The sequence below is a fragment of the Chenopodium album genome, chromosome 6 (genome assembly GCF_948465745.1).
Source record: "Chenopodium album chromosome 6, dcCheAlbu1.1, whole genome shotgun sequence".
In the NCBI taxonomy this organism is placed as follows: domain Eukaryota; kingdom Viridiplantae; phylum Streptophyta; class Magnoliopsida; order Caryophyllales; family Amaranthaceae; genus Chenopodium; species Chenopodium album.
In genome coordinates, this window is record NC_137839.1 from 4,124,141 (window position 1) to 4,143,485 (window position 19,345).

The following is a 19,345-nucleotide window of genomic DNA, read 5'->3' on the forward strand; positions in this document are numbered from 1 at the left end:
TATATTATTCTAAGGGACCAATTCTCTTTATTAAGTTTCAATTGTATTTTTTTTTAAAAAAAAATTATTATAGAAAAAAAAAAAAAAAAATTGATCAAACTTTTACTTAGCTTCAGGTCACTATTCATAATTCATATACTAGTATTTGTACACTATTATTCCTTTTTAGCCATTCGTGACAACTACTCCCTTCATATATTTTAATATTTGCTCCATTTTTCTAGGGTTGCACGTACGCAGATGCAAATATTTGAGTATTATTATAAAACAATTGAAAATTAATAATCTATTCATTTAGATGATTTCAACAAACAAAACCCATCCCCGCCCCACTGACATCCCTACGGTGCATCTCATCAAGGTCTTATGTATTGTTTGGAATCACATTGTTTAATTTGTAGGGAATGACGACAATGAGTTAATAATAAAGAATGGTGTAATATTATAGTTGTAAATGGGTAAATTAGTACTGTAATTGAAAAGCAATTCATAATAATATAAATAATATATAGGAGTATAATGCTGCTATCAAATTTGAATTTAGAAATAATCTACTAGCTAGCATGCATGAACACAATGCAAATAAAGAAGAATTACAAATTTTTGTATGTGGCTGGCCACATGGTGCGGCAAGGATTACTTGTAGTGTGTTACTGATTTTGTCAGGGGTTACTTGTAGGTGTTACTTGTATTCTGGGGTTACTTGCCGGTTTTGGTCGGGGTTACTTATAGGGTGTTACTGGTTTTGTCAGGTGTTACTTGTATTATAGGGTTACTTATATGGGTGTTACTGGTTTTGGTCGGGGTTACTTATAGGGTGTTACTGGTTTTGTCAGGGGTTACCTGTAGGTGTTACTTGTATTATGGGGTTACTTGTATGGGTGTTACTGGTTTTGGTCGGGGTTACTTGTAGGGTATTACTGGTTTTGTCATGTGTTACTTATATGGCTGTTATTGGTTTTGATTAGGGTCGGGGATACTTGTAGGGTGTTACTGGTTTGGTATGGGATTTTGGTCTGGAGTTACTCAGAATACAAGTAACACACACGAGTAACCTCACGATACAAGTAACCCATACAAGTAACCTCATAATACAAATAACACCATACAAGTAACCCCAAAATACAAGTAACCCTAAAATATAAGTAACCGTGCCGCACTATGTGGCTTGCCGCACTAAAAAAACCTCTGAAGAAGAATTTAATCTTCCAATCAAAATAATTGCAACAAAATATCCCAAGACGTGCGCACATGCCTAAATCTCAAAAGCTTATATAAAACCTTAAGCGAATGTTTTACCAAATCAAACTAATATAATAAAAATAGCGAGGATATCATTATAATTAAAATAAAGCTTTATACTTATTACTGGCCAGTTACAACTCAGACCAAGGCTACCATAAATATATGTTATGGACTTATGGTCCAAATAACAACTATAGAATCATCCCTAATATATATATTTATACGAACATGAAATAAACTAAATAACTAAGTTGATCCGATCAAATATCCGACCAACTAATCAAATCTGTTTTATATCAAAATAAATGCTACGTGTTAGAACATTATCACATAAACATTAGATGGAATTAGAGCTGTCAATTCGGATAAACGAGTCGGGTTTGGGTCGGGTAAAAGTGAATTGGGTCAACTCGGGTTGGGTCAATTCAGATTAATTCCATAACCTATGCGGGTTAGGTTTGGGTTGGGTCATGCTTGAGTCGGGTCACGTCGGGTCATACTTCTTATCGGGTTTGAGTCGGGTTTAGGTCGGGTTACATTCGGGTCGGTGAACAATATGTCGGGTTTAATTCGGGTTTTCACGGGTTAGGGTAATTCTCGGGTTCGAGTCGGATTTAGTTCAAGTCAATAATTTGCGGGTTAGAATCAGGTCGGGTCATTCTCGGGTTTGAGTCGAGTTCGGTTCAAGTGAATATTTTGCGAATTATAATCAGGTCGGGTCATTTTCAAGTCGAGTTCGGTTCAAGTCAATAATTTGCGGGTTATAATCAGGTTGGGTCATTTTCAAGTCAGGTCATTCTCGGATTCAATCGGGTTATGTTGAAGTCAATAATTTGCAGGTTACAATCAGGTCGGGTCATTTCCAAGTCAGGTCATATTCGAGTTCAACTAACTATAAATAGATAATTATCATTTTTATCAAACTAATTATTTCCTTTGACTATAATATATATGGCAATATACTAGGGAACTATAGTATATAATTTAGGAAGATAATTATCTCCTTTAACCATACAACAAATATATACTATATTTAACTCTTAAATTTGAAAATGATGCTCCTTTCGTTTTGTTGTCCTGGACCGACTTGGTCTCCCTAGACAAAATAATGCTTTTATCAACAATAAAAAGATGGTCTAAATTGCATTTAAGGTGATTTGAAATCGGGTGATCAGAAACAATTTGGGTTGAATTTAGGTCGGGTCAATAACAAGTCGTGTTGATTTCGAGTCGGGTTAGTAACATATCGAGTTGAATTTTTGAGTCGAGTTAGTAATAGGTATGGTAAAATTCGAGTCGGGTTAATAACAAGTTGGGTTGAATTTGGGTTAGGTCAATAACAAGTCGGGTTGATTTCAGTTGGGTTAAATTTGGTCAAGTTAGGAACGAGTCGGGTTGAATTCATGTCAGGTTAGTAACAAGTCGGGTGAAATTTGGGTTTGACTAGTTAAAAAGGGTTTGGGTCAATTCAGTTCAAGTCGGGTTCGGTGCAACTTAATTAAATTGGCCGTTGTAAACCGGTAAAACATTGCAAGTTGTAAACCGGTAAATTGGTCGTTTAAAAGAAAATTGAATGGTTACACACACCCAATTGGACTCCCAGGGGGTATTAGGGACCATGGTAAACATTTCGGCAATTTTTATTTCCGGGCAAAAAAAGTCAAAAAATTCCAAAATAGAAGGCTAATATACACGTTTTTTGAGAAATTTTGGAGGTTTCGGGGCCCGGTATCGAAAGGTCTTGAAATTCTATGGGATACATCTCGGGTCATATTATGTCGTTTGGAACCATATATGATCATTATATGTTATCATAATTGTTCGTAGTAGGCTTGAGTTAATGAAATTTGTGCAAGTTGTAAACCGGTAATTAAATTTGTCGTTTAAAGGCAAATTGGATGGTTCTACCAACCCAATTAGACTCCCTGGGGTACTAGGGAGCATGGTAAACATTTCGGCAATTATTTTTATTTCCGGACAAAAAAAAGTCAAAAAATTCCAAAATTGAAGCCTAATATCCACGCTTTTAGAGAAATTTTGGAGGTTTCGGGGCCCGGTGTCGAAAAGTCTTAAAATTTTAGGGGATACATTTCGGGGTCATATAATGTTGTTTGGAACCATATATGATCATTATTTGTTGTTATAAATGTTCGTGGTAGGCTTGAGTTAATGAAATTGGTGCCACTTGTAAACCGGTAAATTGGTCGTTTAAAGGCAAATTGGATTGTTCCACCCACCCAATAGGACTCCATGACGGTATTAGGGACCATGGTAAACATTTCGGCAATTTTTATTTCAGGACGAAAAAAGTCAAAAATTTCAAAATTGAAGGCTAATATCCATTCTTTTTGAGAAATTTTGGAGGATTCGGGGCCCGATGTCGAAAAATCTTGAAATTATAGGGGATACATCTCGGGGTAATTTAATGTCGTTTGGAACCATATATGATCATTATTTGTTGTCATAAATGTTCGTGGTAGGCTTGAGTCAATGAAATCGGTGCAAGTTATAAACCGGTTAATAGGTCATTTAAAGAAAAATTGGATGGTTCCACCATTCCAATTGGACTCCCGAAGGATACTAGGGATTATGGTAAAAATTTTGGCAATTTTTATTTACAAGCGAAAAAAATAAAAAAAAAATCCAAAATTGAAGGCTAATATCCACGTTTTTTTTTTTTTTTTTTTTTTTTAAAGATTTTGGAGGTTTTGGGACATGGTGTCTAAAAGAGTTGAGATTTAAGGGAATATATCTCGGGGTCATATAATGTCATTTGGAATCATTTATGATCATTATTTGTTGTCATAGATAGATGTTCGTGGTAGGCTTGAGTTAATGAAATCGGTGCAAGTTGTAAACCGGTAAATTGACCGTTGAGAGCAAATTGGTGGTTCCACCCACCCAATTGGACTACCAGATGTATTAAGGACCATGTTAAAAATTTCAGCAATTTTTATTTTCGTGCGAAAAATAGTTAAAAAATTCAAAAATTGAAGGTTAATATCCACGCGTTTTGAGAAATTTTTTGAGTTTCGAGACCCGGTGTCGAAAAGCTTTGAGATTTTAGGGGATACATCTCGGGGTCATATAATACTTTTTTAAACCATAAATGATTATTATAGGTTGTCATAAATGTTCATGGTAGGCTTGAGTTAATGAAATCGTTGCAAGTTTTAAACCGATAAATTCGCCATTTAAAGGCAAATTGGATGGTTCCACCCACCTAATTGGACTCCCGGATTGTATTAGACACCATGGTAAAAATTTAGGCAATTTTTTTACAGGCGAAAAAAGTCAAAAAATTCCAAAATTTAAGGCTAATATCCACGCTCTTTGAGAAATTTTGGAGGTTTCGAGGCCCGGTATCGAAAATCCTTGAGATTTTAGGGGATACATCTCTTGGTCATATAATGCCGTTTGGAACCATATATGACCATTATAAGTTGTCATAAATGTTCGTGGTAGGCTTATATTAATGAAATCAGTGCAAGTTGTAAACCAGTCAATTAGTCGTTTATAGGCGAATTGGGACCATGGAAAACATTTCGGCAATTTTTATTTCCGGGCGAAAAAGAGTAAAAAAATTCCAAAATTAAAGGCTAATATCCACGCTTTTTGAGAAATTTTTGAGGTTTCCCCGATATCGAAAAGCTTGAGATTTTATGAGATACATCTCGGATTCATATAAGGAGTTTTGAACCATATATGATCTTTATATGTTGTCATAAATGTACGTGGTAGGCTTGAAATAATGAAATCGGTGCAAGTTGTAAATCGGAAAATTGGTCGTTTAAAGAAAAATTGGATGGTTCCACCCACCCAATCGGACTCCTAGAGGGTATTAGGGTCCATGGTATATATTTCGGCAATTAATATTTCCGGGCGAAAAAAAAGTCAAAAAATTCCAAAATTGAAGGCTAATATCCACACTTTTTGAGAAATTTTGGAGGTTTAAGGTCCCGGTGTCGAAAAGGCTTGAGATTTCAGGGGACACATCTTAGAGTCATATAATGCCGTCTGGAACCATATATGATCATTATATGTTGTCATAAATGTTCGCGGTAGGCTTGAATTAATAAAATCGGTGCGAGTTGTAAATCAGTAAATTGGCCGTTTAAAGGCAAATTGGATGGTTCCACCCAACTAATTGGACTCCCAGAGGGTATTAGGGACCATGGTTAACATTTCGGCAATTTTTATTTTTGGGCAAAAAAAAGTCAAAAAATTCCAAAAATTGAAGGCTAATATCCACACTTTTTGATAAATTTTGGAGGTTTCGGGGCTCGGTGTCGAAAAGTTTTGAAATTCTAGGGGATATATCTCGGGCTACTATAATGCTGTTTGGAACCATATATGATCATTATTTGTTGTTATAAATGTTCGTGGTAGGCTTGAGTTAACGAAATCGGTGCAAGTTTAAATCGGTAAATTGGTTGTTTAAAAGAAAATTGAATGGTTTCACACACCCAATTGGACTCTCGGAGGGTATTGGGGGGCCATGGTAAACATTTCAGTAATTTTTATTTCTGGGCAGCAAAAAAAAGTCAAAAAATTCCAAAATCGAAGGTTTATCCACAGTTTTTGAGAAATTTTGGAAGTTTCAGGACCCGATGTCAAAAAGTTTTGAAATTCTAGAGGATATATCTTGGGGTCATATGATGCCATTTGGAACCATATATGATCATTATTTGTTGTTATAAATATTCGTGGTAGGCTTGGGTTAATGAAATCGGTGCAACTTGTAAATCGGTAAATTAGTCGTTTAAAGGCAAATTGGATGGTTCCACTCACCCAATTGGACTCCTGGAGGGTGTTAGGGACCATGGTAAATATTTCGGCTATTTTTATTTTCGGGCGAAAAAAAGTAAAAAAATTCCAAAATTGAAATCCACGTTTTTTGAGAAATTTTGGATGTTTTGAGGCCCGTCATCGAAAAGTTTTTAAAATTTAAGGAATACATCTCGAGGTCATTTAATGCCGTTTGGAACCATATATGATCATTATATGTTATCATAAATGTTAGTGGTAAGTTTGAGTAAATGAAATCGACGCATGCAAGTTGTAAACCTGTAAATTGGTCGTTTAAAGGAAAACTGGATGGTTCCACCCACTTAACTAGAATCCCGGAGGGTATTAAATACCATGGTAACCATTTCGGCAGTTTTTATTTTCTGGCGAAAATAGTCAAAAAAATTCCAAAATTGAAAGCTATATCCACGTTTTTTGAGAATTTTTAGAGTCTTCAGGGCCCAGTGTCGAAATGTCTTGAAATTCTAAGGAGTACATCTCGTGGTCATATAATGTTGTTTGGAACCATATATGATCATTATTTGTCGTCATAAATGTTCGTGGTAGGCTTGAATTAATGAAATTGGTGTAAGTTGTAAATCGGTAAATTGGTCGTTTAAAGACAAATTGGATGGTTCCACCCACCCAATTGGACTCCCAGAGGGTATTAGGGACCATGGTAAAAATTTCGGCAATTTTTATTTCCGGACAAAGAAAAGTATAAAAAATTCCAAAATTGAAGGCTAATATACACGTTTTTTGAGAAATTTTGTGGGCTTCGAGGCCTGGTGTCGAAAAGGCTTGAGATTTTAGGAAATACATCTTGGGGTCATATAATGACATTTGGAACAATATATGATCATTATGTGTTTTCATAAATGTTCGTGGTAGGCTTGAATTAATAAAATCGGTAAATTGGCCATTTTATGGCAAATTGGATGATTCCACCCACCCAATTGGACTCCCAGAGGATATTAGAGACCATGGTAAACATTTCGACAATTTTTATATCTAGGCGACAAAAAAGACAAAAAGTTCAAAACTTGAAGGCGAATATATATCCATGCACGCTTTTTGAGAATTTTTTTAGTCTTCGGGGCTCAGTGTCGAAAAGTTTTGAAATACTAGGGAATACATCTCGGGGTCCATATAATGTCGTTTGGAACCGTATATGATCATTATTTGTCGTCATAAATGTTCGTTGTGGGCTTGAATTAATTAAATCTATGCAAGTTTTAAATCGGTAAATTGGTCGTTTAAAGGAAAATTGGATGGTTCCACCCAACCAATTAATTAGACTCCAAAGGGTATTAGGGACCATGGTTAACATTTCTGCAATTTTTATTTTCGGGCAAAAAAAATTCAAAATATTCCAAAATTGAAGGCTAATATCCACACTTTTTGAAAAATTTTGGAGGTTTCGGGTCGCGGTGTCGAAAAGTTTTGAAATTCTAAGGGATATATCTCGGGGTTATATAATACCGTTTGGAACCATATATGTTCATTTTTTGTTGTTATAAATGTTCGAGGTAGGCTTGAGTTAATGAAATCGGTGCAAGTTGTAAACCGGTAAATTGGTCGTTTAAAGGCAAATTGGATTGTTCCACTCACCCAATTGGACTCCCGGAGGGTATTAGGGACTATGGTAAACATTTCGGCAATTTTTATTTCCGGGCTAAAACAAGTAAAAAAAATTCCAAAATTGAAGGATAATATCCACACTTTTTGAGAAATTATGGAGGTTTCAGGTAAATCTGTTTATTTGGGTAAACGGGTCGGTTTGGGTCGGTAAGAGTGGGTCGGATCAACTCAGGTCGGGTCAATACGAATTAATTCCATAACCTATTCAGGTTGGGTTTGGGTTGGGTCATGCTTGAGTCGGGTCATGCTTGAGTCATACTTCTTATCGGGTTTAGGTCGGGTTAGTAACAGGTTGGGTTACATTCGGGTCGGGTAAACAATAGATTGGGTTTAATCTGGGTTTTCACGGGTTAAAATGGGTTAGGGTAATTCTCGGGTTCGAGTCAGGTTCGGTTCAAGTCAATAATTTGCGATTTAGAATCAGGTCAGGTCAATCTCGGGTTTGAGTCGGGTTCGGTTCAAGTCAATAATTTGTGGGTTATAATCAGGTCGGGTTTGGGTCACCATTTTTTCGGGTTCAGATGAGTCGGTTAATAATCGGGTTTGAGTCGGTATTTCGGGTCAGGTCAACTTTTGACAGCTCTAGATGGAATGATTGATTAACACAAATGTACCATTAATTAATTACATCAAATTGAAAAATTAAAGTCAATTCCCTTAATTACCGGCCATAGTTTAGTCACCCATCATACATTTTATCTTTTACAAACTATTTGTATATAAATAGGGTTACAACCACCTCAAAAATAACAATGCATGTTAGAGAGATATGAGATATCGGAAAATATATGTGTTGACAAATTAGAGAGGAAATAGAACAGTATGGCTTGTTTTTTTTTCATCGATAGGTAGAGTATTTATACAAAACCTACGCTCATAAAATAGAAAACAATATTCCTAAAAAATATATATACTAACCTAGCCATAAACCTAAAGATATATTCTCTAAATAATATCTTAACATAAAATAAACCTAAATATATTATTCTCTTAAATGATATCTCATATCTCTCTAACAATGCAAGCTATGAAAATAGTGTAAAAAACAATATAACTCCCTTCGTTAGCATTCTCCACAATACATACAATCACCTAGCTTAATTTATCTAAGTGGTCTTTCAGAAATGAATTTTTGTATTTTTATCATCTTTTCATTCCTAGCATCTTTCTCTTGTGCTACTATTGTTTCCATGGTCTTTAATAAAAATTGAAAGCTATTCACAGGCTCATACACCATGTCACCATGCAAAAGAAAAATCAAGTTTGATAAATTTATTCCGTTTCTTTTGTCCAATGATGTAAATATGCGTATCCTCTCATTAAAATTGATGTTACGAAACTTTGTACCAAGTTCATATAAGTGTAGATAAATCATGTCTATATAATTGAAATCGAATATCCCTTCTTTCACTTAAACAGTAGTAACTCCTAAATTTGTAACATAGGTATTACGATTACCTCATAAAAATTTAGAACTACTCGTATGATTTGGATCTTACTCATTAACTCTAATATTAACTCACCTAAATTTTTTCTTCTTAATCAATCTCCATGCACACTACAACAACAACGACAAAAACAAATTTTTAGCCTCAGAACGATTTAAGACGGTTAATATGAATTATCATAAGATTAATTAGTACTAGGTAGCATATTTAGAGAACAAGAAACATTACTCATAAAAAATAAATAAATAGAGCTAGATTAATACTAGGTAGCATATTTTAAATTGGTTGATAACTTAATATTATGAAATACTACAAGCATCAAAATAAAACTTGAGGGACCTAATTACAACAGATGATGACACAATATCTAATGTTTTTTTTTTTTTTTTTCTTTGCTTGTGTAAGGACCCTCAAATTTTATTTTATTTTTTAAAACAAAGGTTTATACATATAAATATAAAAATTATGTATCACAAACTACGAGCTAGTTCATTTCTTACAAAGAGAAAATTTGCCGGGAACAAACAAATTTTAGCATCCACTAGTTGGTCATGTAAAGGCGCGCAGATGTAGCTAATGAAGAAATGAAGTTAGGAAGTCATAAGAAGCTGTAAATGGCTAACTAATAGTTCGTTTATTGGCAAAGTGGATGACTCTAATTAATCACCTCGTAAAATTAAATGTTGTGGTGTGTATGTGAGAAGAACCACAAATACTTTTCTTTTCGAGCTGAAAAAGTCCGGAATGATCGAAGATACCACACGAAATCGATCCACTATCAAAAGTTTTGGAACCAAAATTTGAGGTGTCTCGTGATTGTAGAAAATGCATCTTTAGGTCATATATATAATGTCTTTTTGAGCCTTTTTAAGTTATTATATAATCACTATTTGGTCATATAAAGTTCGTCCATGCATGTTGACCTTGAGCTAATAAAGGGAGGCATAACCTTTTAATATATAGCTAAATTGATCGTTTAAAACTTTATAGGTAAAGTGGATGTTCCCACCACCCCCATATAGCCTCCTAAGGTGTCTTAGTTTCCATGGGAAGAACCCCAATCACTTTTCATTTTAAGTTTGAAAAAATTACAAAAATGAAGGCTATAATGCCTATTAGTTAATAATATACGAAATCGGATAATTTCAAAGGTTTTGTGAACCCGTGTCGTCGAAAACTATCGAATTGTAATTAAGGAGTATGTTGCATCTCGAGTTCCTATAATATTGTTTGTAACCATATTGTTTGTAGGGGATGACCCGATGGCCGGACCTTGAGTTAATAATAATGAAACGCGTAAGTTATAAATGGGCAAATTTTAGTAGTTTAAAGACAATTTTAGACTAGATAAATATGTAAATATTTATTGTACAAAGTTATTTTTGTATTCTTAGGGTATTAGGGTATTGTGTTGCTATTGACAAATATATACTCCATTATATATTTTATTTGATGCAAATATATACTCCATTATATACCCTTAGGATATTAGTGCTTACAAGAATACAACGCTAATTATGTACAATAAAATACCTAGTCTTACACAATTCATAATATAAAAATTCATATAATGCTATTAAATTTGAGTTTAGAAATAACGTAATAGCTAGCATGAACTCAATGCAATCTTCCAATTAAAATAACGCAACAAAATATCCCATGACGTTTGACGTGCGCACATACCTAAATCTCAAAAGCTTATAAAAAAACCTTAAGCGAATGTTCTACCAACTTAAACTATAAAACTAAACATAGCGAGGATATCATTAAATTTAAAATAAAGCTTACACATAAACACTTACCCAAATACAACTCAGGCCAAGGCTACCTTATTGTAGAACTCTAAAAAAACAAGTATATAAAATATAATTACGCCAACGTGAAATAAGAATGACTATTCAATGGCTAAACTAAATTTGTAGCCATTGTAATTATATGTAATCCTAGCCTTTCAATTTTATAGAAGCAATCTCAGCCGTTCTTTTATATATTTGACTTAGAGAAAGAAAATTAAATAAGAAAACTGCAATATTATTGTTGTAAAACGGAGTTATGAACAGAAAATTTTCACTATCGATTCAAATACGATGATGATTAACAATTAAAAACCTCCATAGATTTGTAGTACACATGCACTAATCAATCTTCCCAAAAGTGATTAAGCAATAACCCAATCAGCGATTTCGATAATACATGTATTCCATGATTTTATTTTTTTATTTTTTATTTTTTTAACCGCTACTACAAGCATTAACAACATCTAAAGATTTTGTCATTAATTGATGTAATGAAGGTGGAAATTTACCCACCACTGTTCTTATATGGAGCAGAGGTTGAAGAGATAAAGATCAGATGCGTAGGAGCATCAATCAATTAGATTCAGAAATGATGAAAAGGAAGGGGAAAGATTAATGAAGTTTTCATGGTAAAAAAAATATTTATAACTTAGTCAATGAAATAGATGGTGAAGATTTAACATTAGAAAATAAATGGTCATGATCAAAACATTACAATGGCTACCAAATTATTGTGGCCATTGCAAAATTATCCCGTGAAATAAACTAAATAACTAAGTTGATCTATTCAAAAAACTAAAAAAAAACTAAGTTGATCCAATCAAATATCCGACCGACTAATCAAATCTGTTTGATTCCAAAATCAATACTACGTGCTAGGAACATTATCACAAAAAGATTATACGGAATGATTAATTAACACTAATGTCCCATTAATTACATCAAATTGAAAAAGTATATCCCCTTTATCAAGCACATGTATGTAGGAACGTCAATAGTTTAGTCACCAGTGCATCATACATCTTATCAAAGTTTCAAACTATTTGTATATAAATAGGGTTACAACCACCTCAAAAATATAACAATAATATAATACCCTTTGTTAGCATTCTCCACAATACATTATACATACAATCACCAAGCTTAATCTAAAATGAATTTTCGTGTTTTTATCATGTTTTCTTTCCTAGTATCTTTCTCTTGTGCTACTATTATTTCCGACTATTGTGTTGGAGACTTGAGCCAACCAGATGGTCCGGCAGGATACCCTTGTAAGGACCCTGCTAAAGTCACAGTTGATGATTTTGTTTATTCTGGTTTGAGAGTGGCTGCTAGCAGCGCGAACCCTTTCAAATTTGGTGCAAATAATGCTACTGTTACCCAGTTCCCGGGTTTGAATGGTATGGATATTTCCATAACACGGGCAGACTTGGATGTAGGCGGGGTTGTACCATTGCACACACATCGTGTGGCCGAGCTAATCATAATAATACAAGGAACGGTAATTGGAGGGTTTATCGACACGAAAAACACTGCATACTATAAAACTTTAAGCAAGGGAGACATAATGATCTTCCCACCAACACTACTACACTTCCAAATTAATGTAGGATCAACACCAGTTCTTGCATATGCTACTTTCGCTAGTGAAAATCCCGGTTTCCAGGCAGTGGATCTCGCTTTGTTTCGAAGCAGCCTACCTTCGGAACTTATTGAGAAGGTTACTTTGCTGGATGATGCACAAATCAACAAGTTAAAGAAATTGTTGGGTGGCACTAATTGATCAATTAAATTATTTGTGCCTTTTGTATTTGGAAAGAAAAAGAAATTGATCAAACTTTAGTTTTATTTCTTTCACGCTTAATTTTTGTAATTTCTGTCCAACGAACTAACGTCCATTATTCTTGATGACTGATGGAGTTTATTCTTAATGTTTTACTAATGGCTTTCTTTGTTTTGATGAAACACAAATAGAGCCTAAACATACATAATAAGTACTAAATTATTAATAAAGAACATAAGTTTTTCACAAACGACTCATTATTGTTGGCTACCCCGTTTCTCTTTCATTATGTTTGCAACATAATACAGTATTTATTGGTAAATTTTACTAACACCAATAGGAATAAACACCAATTCAAAAGCTACTCCATAGTACAGTATTTATTGGTAAATTTTATTGCTAAAATGTTCATTCATATTTATAAAGAAAAAGTGTGTTGTACGAAGGTTACATTTAGGTTGAGTAAATAAGTAGATTATGTAGTATGTCTAGATAATTGAAATCTTGTAGCCTTTCTTTCTCTAAATAAGTACTCCTACACTCTTTAACACAAATCAAAGTAAATCAAAATTACTCGAATGATATTAATTGGATATAACTAATAATCAGCCTTTTTCTGTTCAATCTCAGCTCCATGCACAAAATAGCTATATAAAAAAAATGCCCTATTAAAATAGATTATAATTAATTACTACAGATTAATAGATAAGAAACTTGCTTCAATTAGGAACATGAAAAAAGTATTTCTCTCTATTTTTTTTCTCCTCGTTCTCTTTAAAAATTAATTTAGTTACACAATTTACATAGTCAAAACGTGCATAGAACTAACTCAATTAAGGATAAATTGTCTCAAACAAAATCAACCTATATTAAGGCAATATATATTCTTAATTAATTAGCCATTAAGCTAAGATAGATCGATACGTAGAAAAGGTACGGTTTAGCCTATCTTATAATTTTGGCAATTAAACAAAGAAACATCACCCTTATAAAAGGAAAGTAATCAATTATTGTTATGATTATAACTCCGAAATAGGGGCGCTAATCGAGCAAGTTGATACGGGCTAAAGAGTGTTCAATTTGATTCAAAAACTTTATACATGTGCTCAACTCATGCTCGCTCTACGTGTAATATATGTATACGACCTTGCTCCACTCGTGCTCTTTACAGTTTAGAGCTGAGTCGAGTCGGATAGCTCACGATCTGCAGCTCATTAAGGTTTTAGTCTGTCGTTCCTTCTAAAATTATATGCATATTTTAAATTTTAATGCCGGTTGGTACATAGAAATATTACAAGCAACAAAAAAGTTGAAGGCCTTTATACAAGAAATTAAAGTGCCATAGTAACAACTAATGGTTGTTGTTGTTGATGTAATTAAAATAATACATTTTTATGGTTGTTGAGATCTCTACTAAAACCAAATCACAAGTAACTCAACTGATCAATTCAATCATGTTGTACCCCCAACCTACCCTACACGCCTAAAAAGGAACTAATAAACTTAATCAAGTAATCCTTTTACTTAATTTACACTCATTTACTAATAAATCACTATATATCATATATATACGTACAACCATCGAGTTCTAATCACCATATATGCATATCTCTAGCTAGCTTCATTCCAAACTAAATATGAATCTTCCTATCTTGTTTACGTTTTCTCTCCTTGTTTCAATCTCTTGTGCCGATACAGTTTTCGACTTTTGTGTCGGAGACTTGAGCCTACCTAGTGGACCGTCAGGGTACGCTTGTAAGGATCCTGCTAAAGTCACGGTAGATGATTTTGTACACTCGGGTCTGGGTGTCGCGGGTAACACTACTAACATGTTTAAATTCGGTGCAAGTTTAGCATTTAGTCCTCAATTCCCAGGATTAAATGGTATGGGAATTTCCATGGTACGAGCAGACTTGGGTGTTGGTGGAGCCGTCCCAATCCACACTCATCGAGTGGCGGAACTCCTCATATTAGTCGAGGGTACCGTAATTGCTGGATTTATCAACACAAATAACACGGCATATTACAAAACGTTACATAAGGGGGACATTATGATCTTCCCACCACAACTTCTTCACTTTCAGGTCAATGTTGGGTCAACACCGGTTGTTACGTATGCAAGTTTCGCCAGTGATAATCCCGGCGTTCAGGCAGTTGACGCGGTGTTTACAAATGATCTACCGTCTAAGGTGGTTGAGAAGGTCACTTTGCTTGATCATGCACAAGTGAAGAAGCTTAAGAAAGTATTTGGTGGCAGTAATTAATTAATAATTGATTACATATACATTAATTAATGTCATAATTTTTGTAATTTCTTTTTTGAGTGATAAATCCTTAATTAATGATTTGCACAATTAAGTAACTACCAAAAAGCTATGATAATCCAAGCACTCGTATTAATTAAGTTGGCATAAGGAGAATAAACTCATTATTGTGTTTATTTCGGATATTTCAACACATTATATGTATGAATTATTAATAATTTGAGAAAATTAATTTGTCATGGCTAATCAATTCAATCATCTACTCCGATCTCTTTATATATATTTTTTTTTTATCACAAAATCTCCAAAAAGTTCAATTTATTGTAAGCTAACATTGAAGCTATGCACTTGCATACCCCTCAAATCATGTTAATTTTTTAATTTTTGAGTTTGACTTAACAAAATATACATATGGACAAGGGAATTGAAGGATAGTGGGTGGCTGTTAAAATCTAAAAAGTGTATTGAAGCAAATGGTATACAAAGTATTATCTCTTCTAACTCTATCTACTCATGTTCCCATCAAAGATTTTCAATTGCTCTATTCAAATTGACAATTTGTAATATGCATTTTATCAATCACTTGTAGGTTTACTTATTAGTCCCTCGGTTCCAAAATTAATTGTTTGTTTCGATTATCATAGTTTATAAATGCCAAAAAAAATTAGTAATGTAAGATATATACAGTTGGATTTGTCTCAATTATGTGTTGTTTAGACGGAGTAATATCAACTTTATATAATTTTTGTTAAAATTCTAATGGTAAAATACCGCGTAAAGTGAAATAAATAGGCACTTAATTGGGGATGATGTGAATATTTATTTAGTGTTTTATCTTGCAACTTTGACTTACATGTTGATTATTTCGCATTAGACTCATCTCATGATGTTATCTAATTTCTTTATGTAATTGTGCATAGCCTAGTTTTAAATCTTGGATACACCACTTATTGTAAGATAGGTTAAAATTATCATAAAAGTATTTAAAGTTACCATTTATAATACAGAAGTTATTATTTTTCTAATAATAAATTTATCTTATTACAAAAAAAAAAAAAAAAAAAAAAAAAAAAAAAAAAAAAAACTTATGATGTATTAAATAGATTAAATTAATCATTTTAGCCTTTGTAGTATGTACATGTATTAAAAATTAAAAATTATCCTTTAAGGGGGTCAAAATTACCATTAAAATAGTTAATTAAAAAACTTGAGGAAATAAACTGAACGTCTTATAATAAAATTAATGTACACCCGACTTGCACAAGACTTTCAACAATGTTGGTTGGTGATTGATTTAATTTAAATTTTTTGTTCTTTTTAGTAATAATGCTCATATACTACTGTACTTTCAACAATGTTGGTTGGTGATTGATTTATAGTTCATACATAACTATTTAAGGTATATAAATATATTCTTGTTATGTTTTCGCATATCTCATAATTAAAATTCATCAAAATTTACGTATAATTAAAAATACATATATTGCATTATTGAATGGTAAAAGTTCTCTGTTGCTAAAGGAGAAAATCAAATTATGTACTCCTTAAATTTAATGAGTTTTCACTTTATAGTAATATCAACAAAATGTGTGGTACGTTATATCAGTAAAAAAATGGTTTTGATTAAGTAAATAAAGTTAAAGTTTTAATTAATTAAAATCAATTGCAATCAAACTTAACTAGTAAATTAATTTCATAGAAAATTGTGATATTAACATCAATATTTATAAGGGTTTTCAATTTATAAGGGGCTAAGGACTAAAGTTTCATGTCTATGATAGATTATTCACTCCAATTTTTTGTTCCTAAAAATTCAACTCAAAACGGAAATAGTGTAAAACAAAAATTCGACGGGAGTTCATGGTTTTATCATTTACTTCGTACAACATATTATTATAGTATACCATTATGAGACCACCAAATCCATGGAAACTGCATATTCATAAATAATGTACGTAAGTTCTTCAAAATTCCGATGCATGCAAGACTTTGATGTAATAATAGACTTATTTTCCTTGATAAAATTTTCAAATCCTACCTTATTAATTAGTCAATAAGAGTTAGTTGTTCTAAAACGGATGCATTGTCTAGAAGATGTTTCAAATCGAAATCAAATCCGCCACAAAAAGAAGTACTTGGATCACCTTAAGCCGCGGCAGATGAACACTAGTAGCTAGGAAGTACCAAATTTAATTTTGGATTGCTCAGATCAAAATCATGCATGTCCTTGCTAGAAATTGTGTCCTAGCTATTTAATTAATGCAAGTATTACAATAATTTGTAGAACAACTTTCCTAATCAAATACAGTAATAATCAAGAAACTTAATTAGCTAAATCCTATAGTGTATAAATAAATTTGGTGGCATATTGAAGAACATAATAAGTGTAACAAATGTGTGTGAAGATGATAAAGGTCATAACTCATAAGCCGTCAAGCCGAGGAGCATCGCACATCCAATCTTAGCTTCGTAGTAATTGAGTTCTTTGTATTAAGGCCACATCGAATAATTTAGCAACAACGTACGTAGCATAATCATGGACAATTTTGTACGTACAAATATGTTTAGATCAATTTTATTGGGATATTAGTTTTCCAATGAATTCAAGTAAAATTACAATTTAGAATAATCAAATTTTAATTTGCATTGTTTACATAATTTAGGATTCCATGTCATAAGTTTACCAAACAATAATTAATTAAGTGCATAAATAAATATAATGATACATGCATGATGTATTGGTGTATATAAAGATTTAGACCGTCATCAGCAATTGATGGTACGTTGCCAGTTAGAGACAAACCAAAGAGAATACAATATAGATGTACTAAATTCTTTTACTTGTATTTTCTTTTACTAAATACATTTTTGGGTAATAATTTAAAAAATTTCACTTATTTAAATAGTTATCTAAATAATTTTATTTATTCATAGGGCTTGTTTGGTTGACAAAGGAATTAATTTTCTATAGACATTTGTATTTCATGTGAATTAAAATCTCACATCAATTTTCCTACAAATTAACTAAACTTGTTTGGTTGTTAATTGTTATATGGGTATTTACAAATCATGGAAATTTTGAATTACCAAGGAGGGGCTTGGTAATTAAATTCCCATAATTTTACACTTTCCACATTCTCACTTTAATTTATGGTCGACTAAACAAGCTCCTTATTTTCCCCTCAAAAAAAAAAAAAAAAAAAAAAAAAAAAAAAAACCCTTATTTCCAAATTCATGATAATTTTCAATTCCTTCATTTTGTATGTATGCGTAACCAAATTAAAAAGAAGTGGAGTAGAATTTTTGACAAGTATATTAGTAGTATAAAAAATATGAAAAAATATGGAGGTGAAATTTTTGTACTATGGACAACGGTATAGACTATAAGTACTGTACTGAGTACAATTTAAATTACCATTTCATCCCCTGCCACCTTCATATGTTTTGGTTGTCTCAAATTCTCAATGGGTGGAGCATTGATGATTTTTGTTTTGTTGCGTGGAAATAGTTTCTTTTCATGTCACCGATTTGCTACTGTAAGACAAGAAAATAATATTTATACTTGTAAAATTAAGCTAATCCGATTATTCCACTTAAAAAATTAATTAATATGTGTAATTTTTTATTACAAAAATCACATCTACAATGAACATAAAAAAAAAAAAAAAAAAAAAAAAAAAGAAAAAAAAAAAGGAGTGAGGGATGGATTGGGTAAATAAAAAGCATCTGATTTCCGCAGTCCGCACCCCCTACTCCCTAGCTTTTTTTTTTTTTTTGAGGGAACCCCCTACTCCCTAGCTTGCACTTGTAGAATGAGTAGAATTAATTTGTTTTTCTTTACTTTATGTATTTTAATTTTTAGTTAATTGATTTTCTTTTATTTTAGCTACTGTATTGCTTTTTCATTTTTTTCCATTTTTTTTTAAACATTTGGTATTGTTTTTTCGTTTTTTTTTTTGAAACATTTGGTAGTACCTTTTGTTTCTAAGGTGAATTGAAGTCAAAATTAATTAACTTTTAGTTGGGTTTTAATATAATTTTTTTTGACATGTAAGCAATTTTATTGTACCTTGTACTTTGTTATTTTTTCTATTTTAACTTTCATAAAAATAAATTTAATATATTAAAAGGTTTGATTTTTCTTTTTTTACATAAATATAAAAGTGACATTTTATGAACAATCGATTATATTAAATATTAAACATTAGATTAGGGGTGTTTAATTCTTGTATTGAGAATTTTGATATTTTAAAGGATAATTGTAAGTGCCGAATGACTATTATTATTTAATGAAATCACCCGTGGCCCTCCCCATTCAAAATAAATAAATAAATAAATAAAATAAAATAAAATAAATTATTAAACATCTTAAAATTAACA

The 19,345-nt window shown here is 32.3% G+C and overlaps 2 protein-coding genes across 2 annotated transcripts; both read left to right on the forward strand.

Moving 5' to 3' along the window:
• The first annotated feature begins 12,023 nt into the window (after positions 1–12,023).
• LOC145634336 (auxin-binding protein ABP19a-like) lies at positions 12,024–12,945 on the forward strand. The gene has a single exon (XM_081685758.1). It carries the CDS (start codon positions 12,072–12,074, stop codon positions 12,699–12,701), a length of 630 nt encoding a protein of 209 aa, XP_081541884.1. The 5' UTR covers positions 12,024–12,071; the 3' UTR covers positions 12,702–12,945.
• Positions 12,946–14,300: 1,355 nt separating this feature from the next.
• LOC145634337 (auxin-binding protein ABP19a-like) lies at positions 14,301–15,059 on the forward strand. The gene has a single exon (XM_081685759.1). The coding sequence runs from the start codon at positions 14,339–14,341 to the stop codon at positions 14,963–14,965; it is 627 nt and encodes a 208-aa protein (XP_081541885.1). The 5' UTR covers positions 14,301–14,338; the 3' UTR covers positions 14,966–15,059.
• The last annotated feature ends 4,286 nt before the right edge of the window (positions 15,060–19,345 follow it).

Excerpts from the sequence above, each read along its gene's own strand:
- LOC145634336 (XM_081685758.1), top strand. The coding sequence starts at position 12,072 with ATGAATTTTCGTGTTTTTATCATGTTTTCTTTCCTAGTATCTTTCTCT.
- LOC145634337 (XM_081685759.1), top strand. The coding sequence starts at position 14,339 with ATGAATCTTCCTATCTTGTTTACGTTTTCTCTCCTTGTTTCAATCTCT.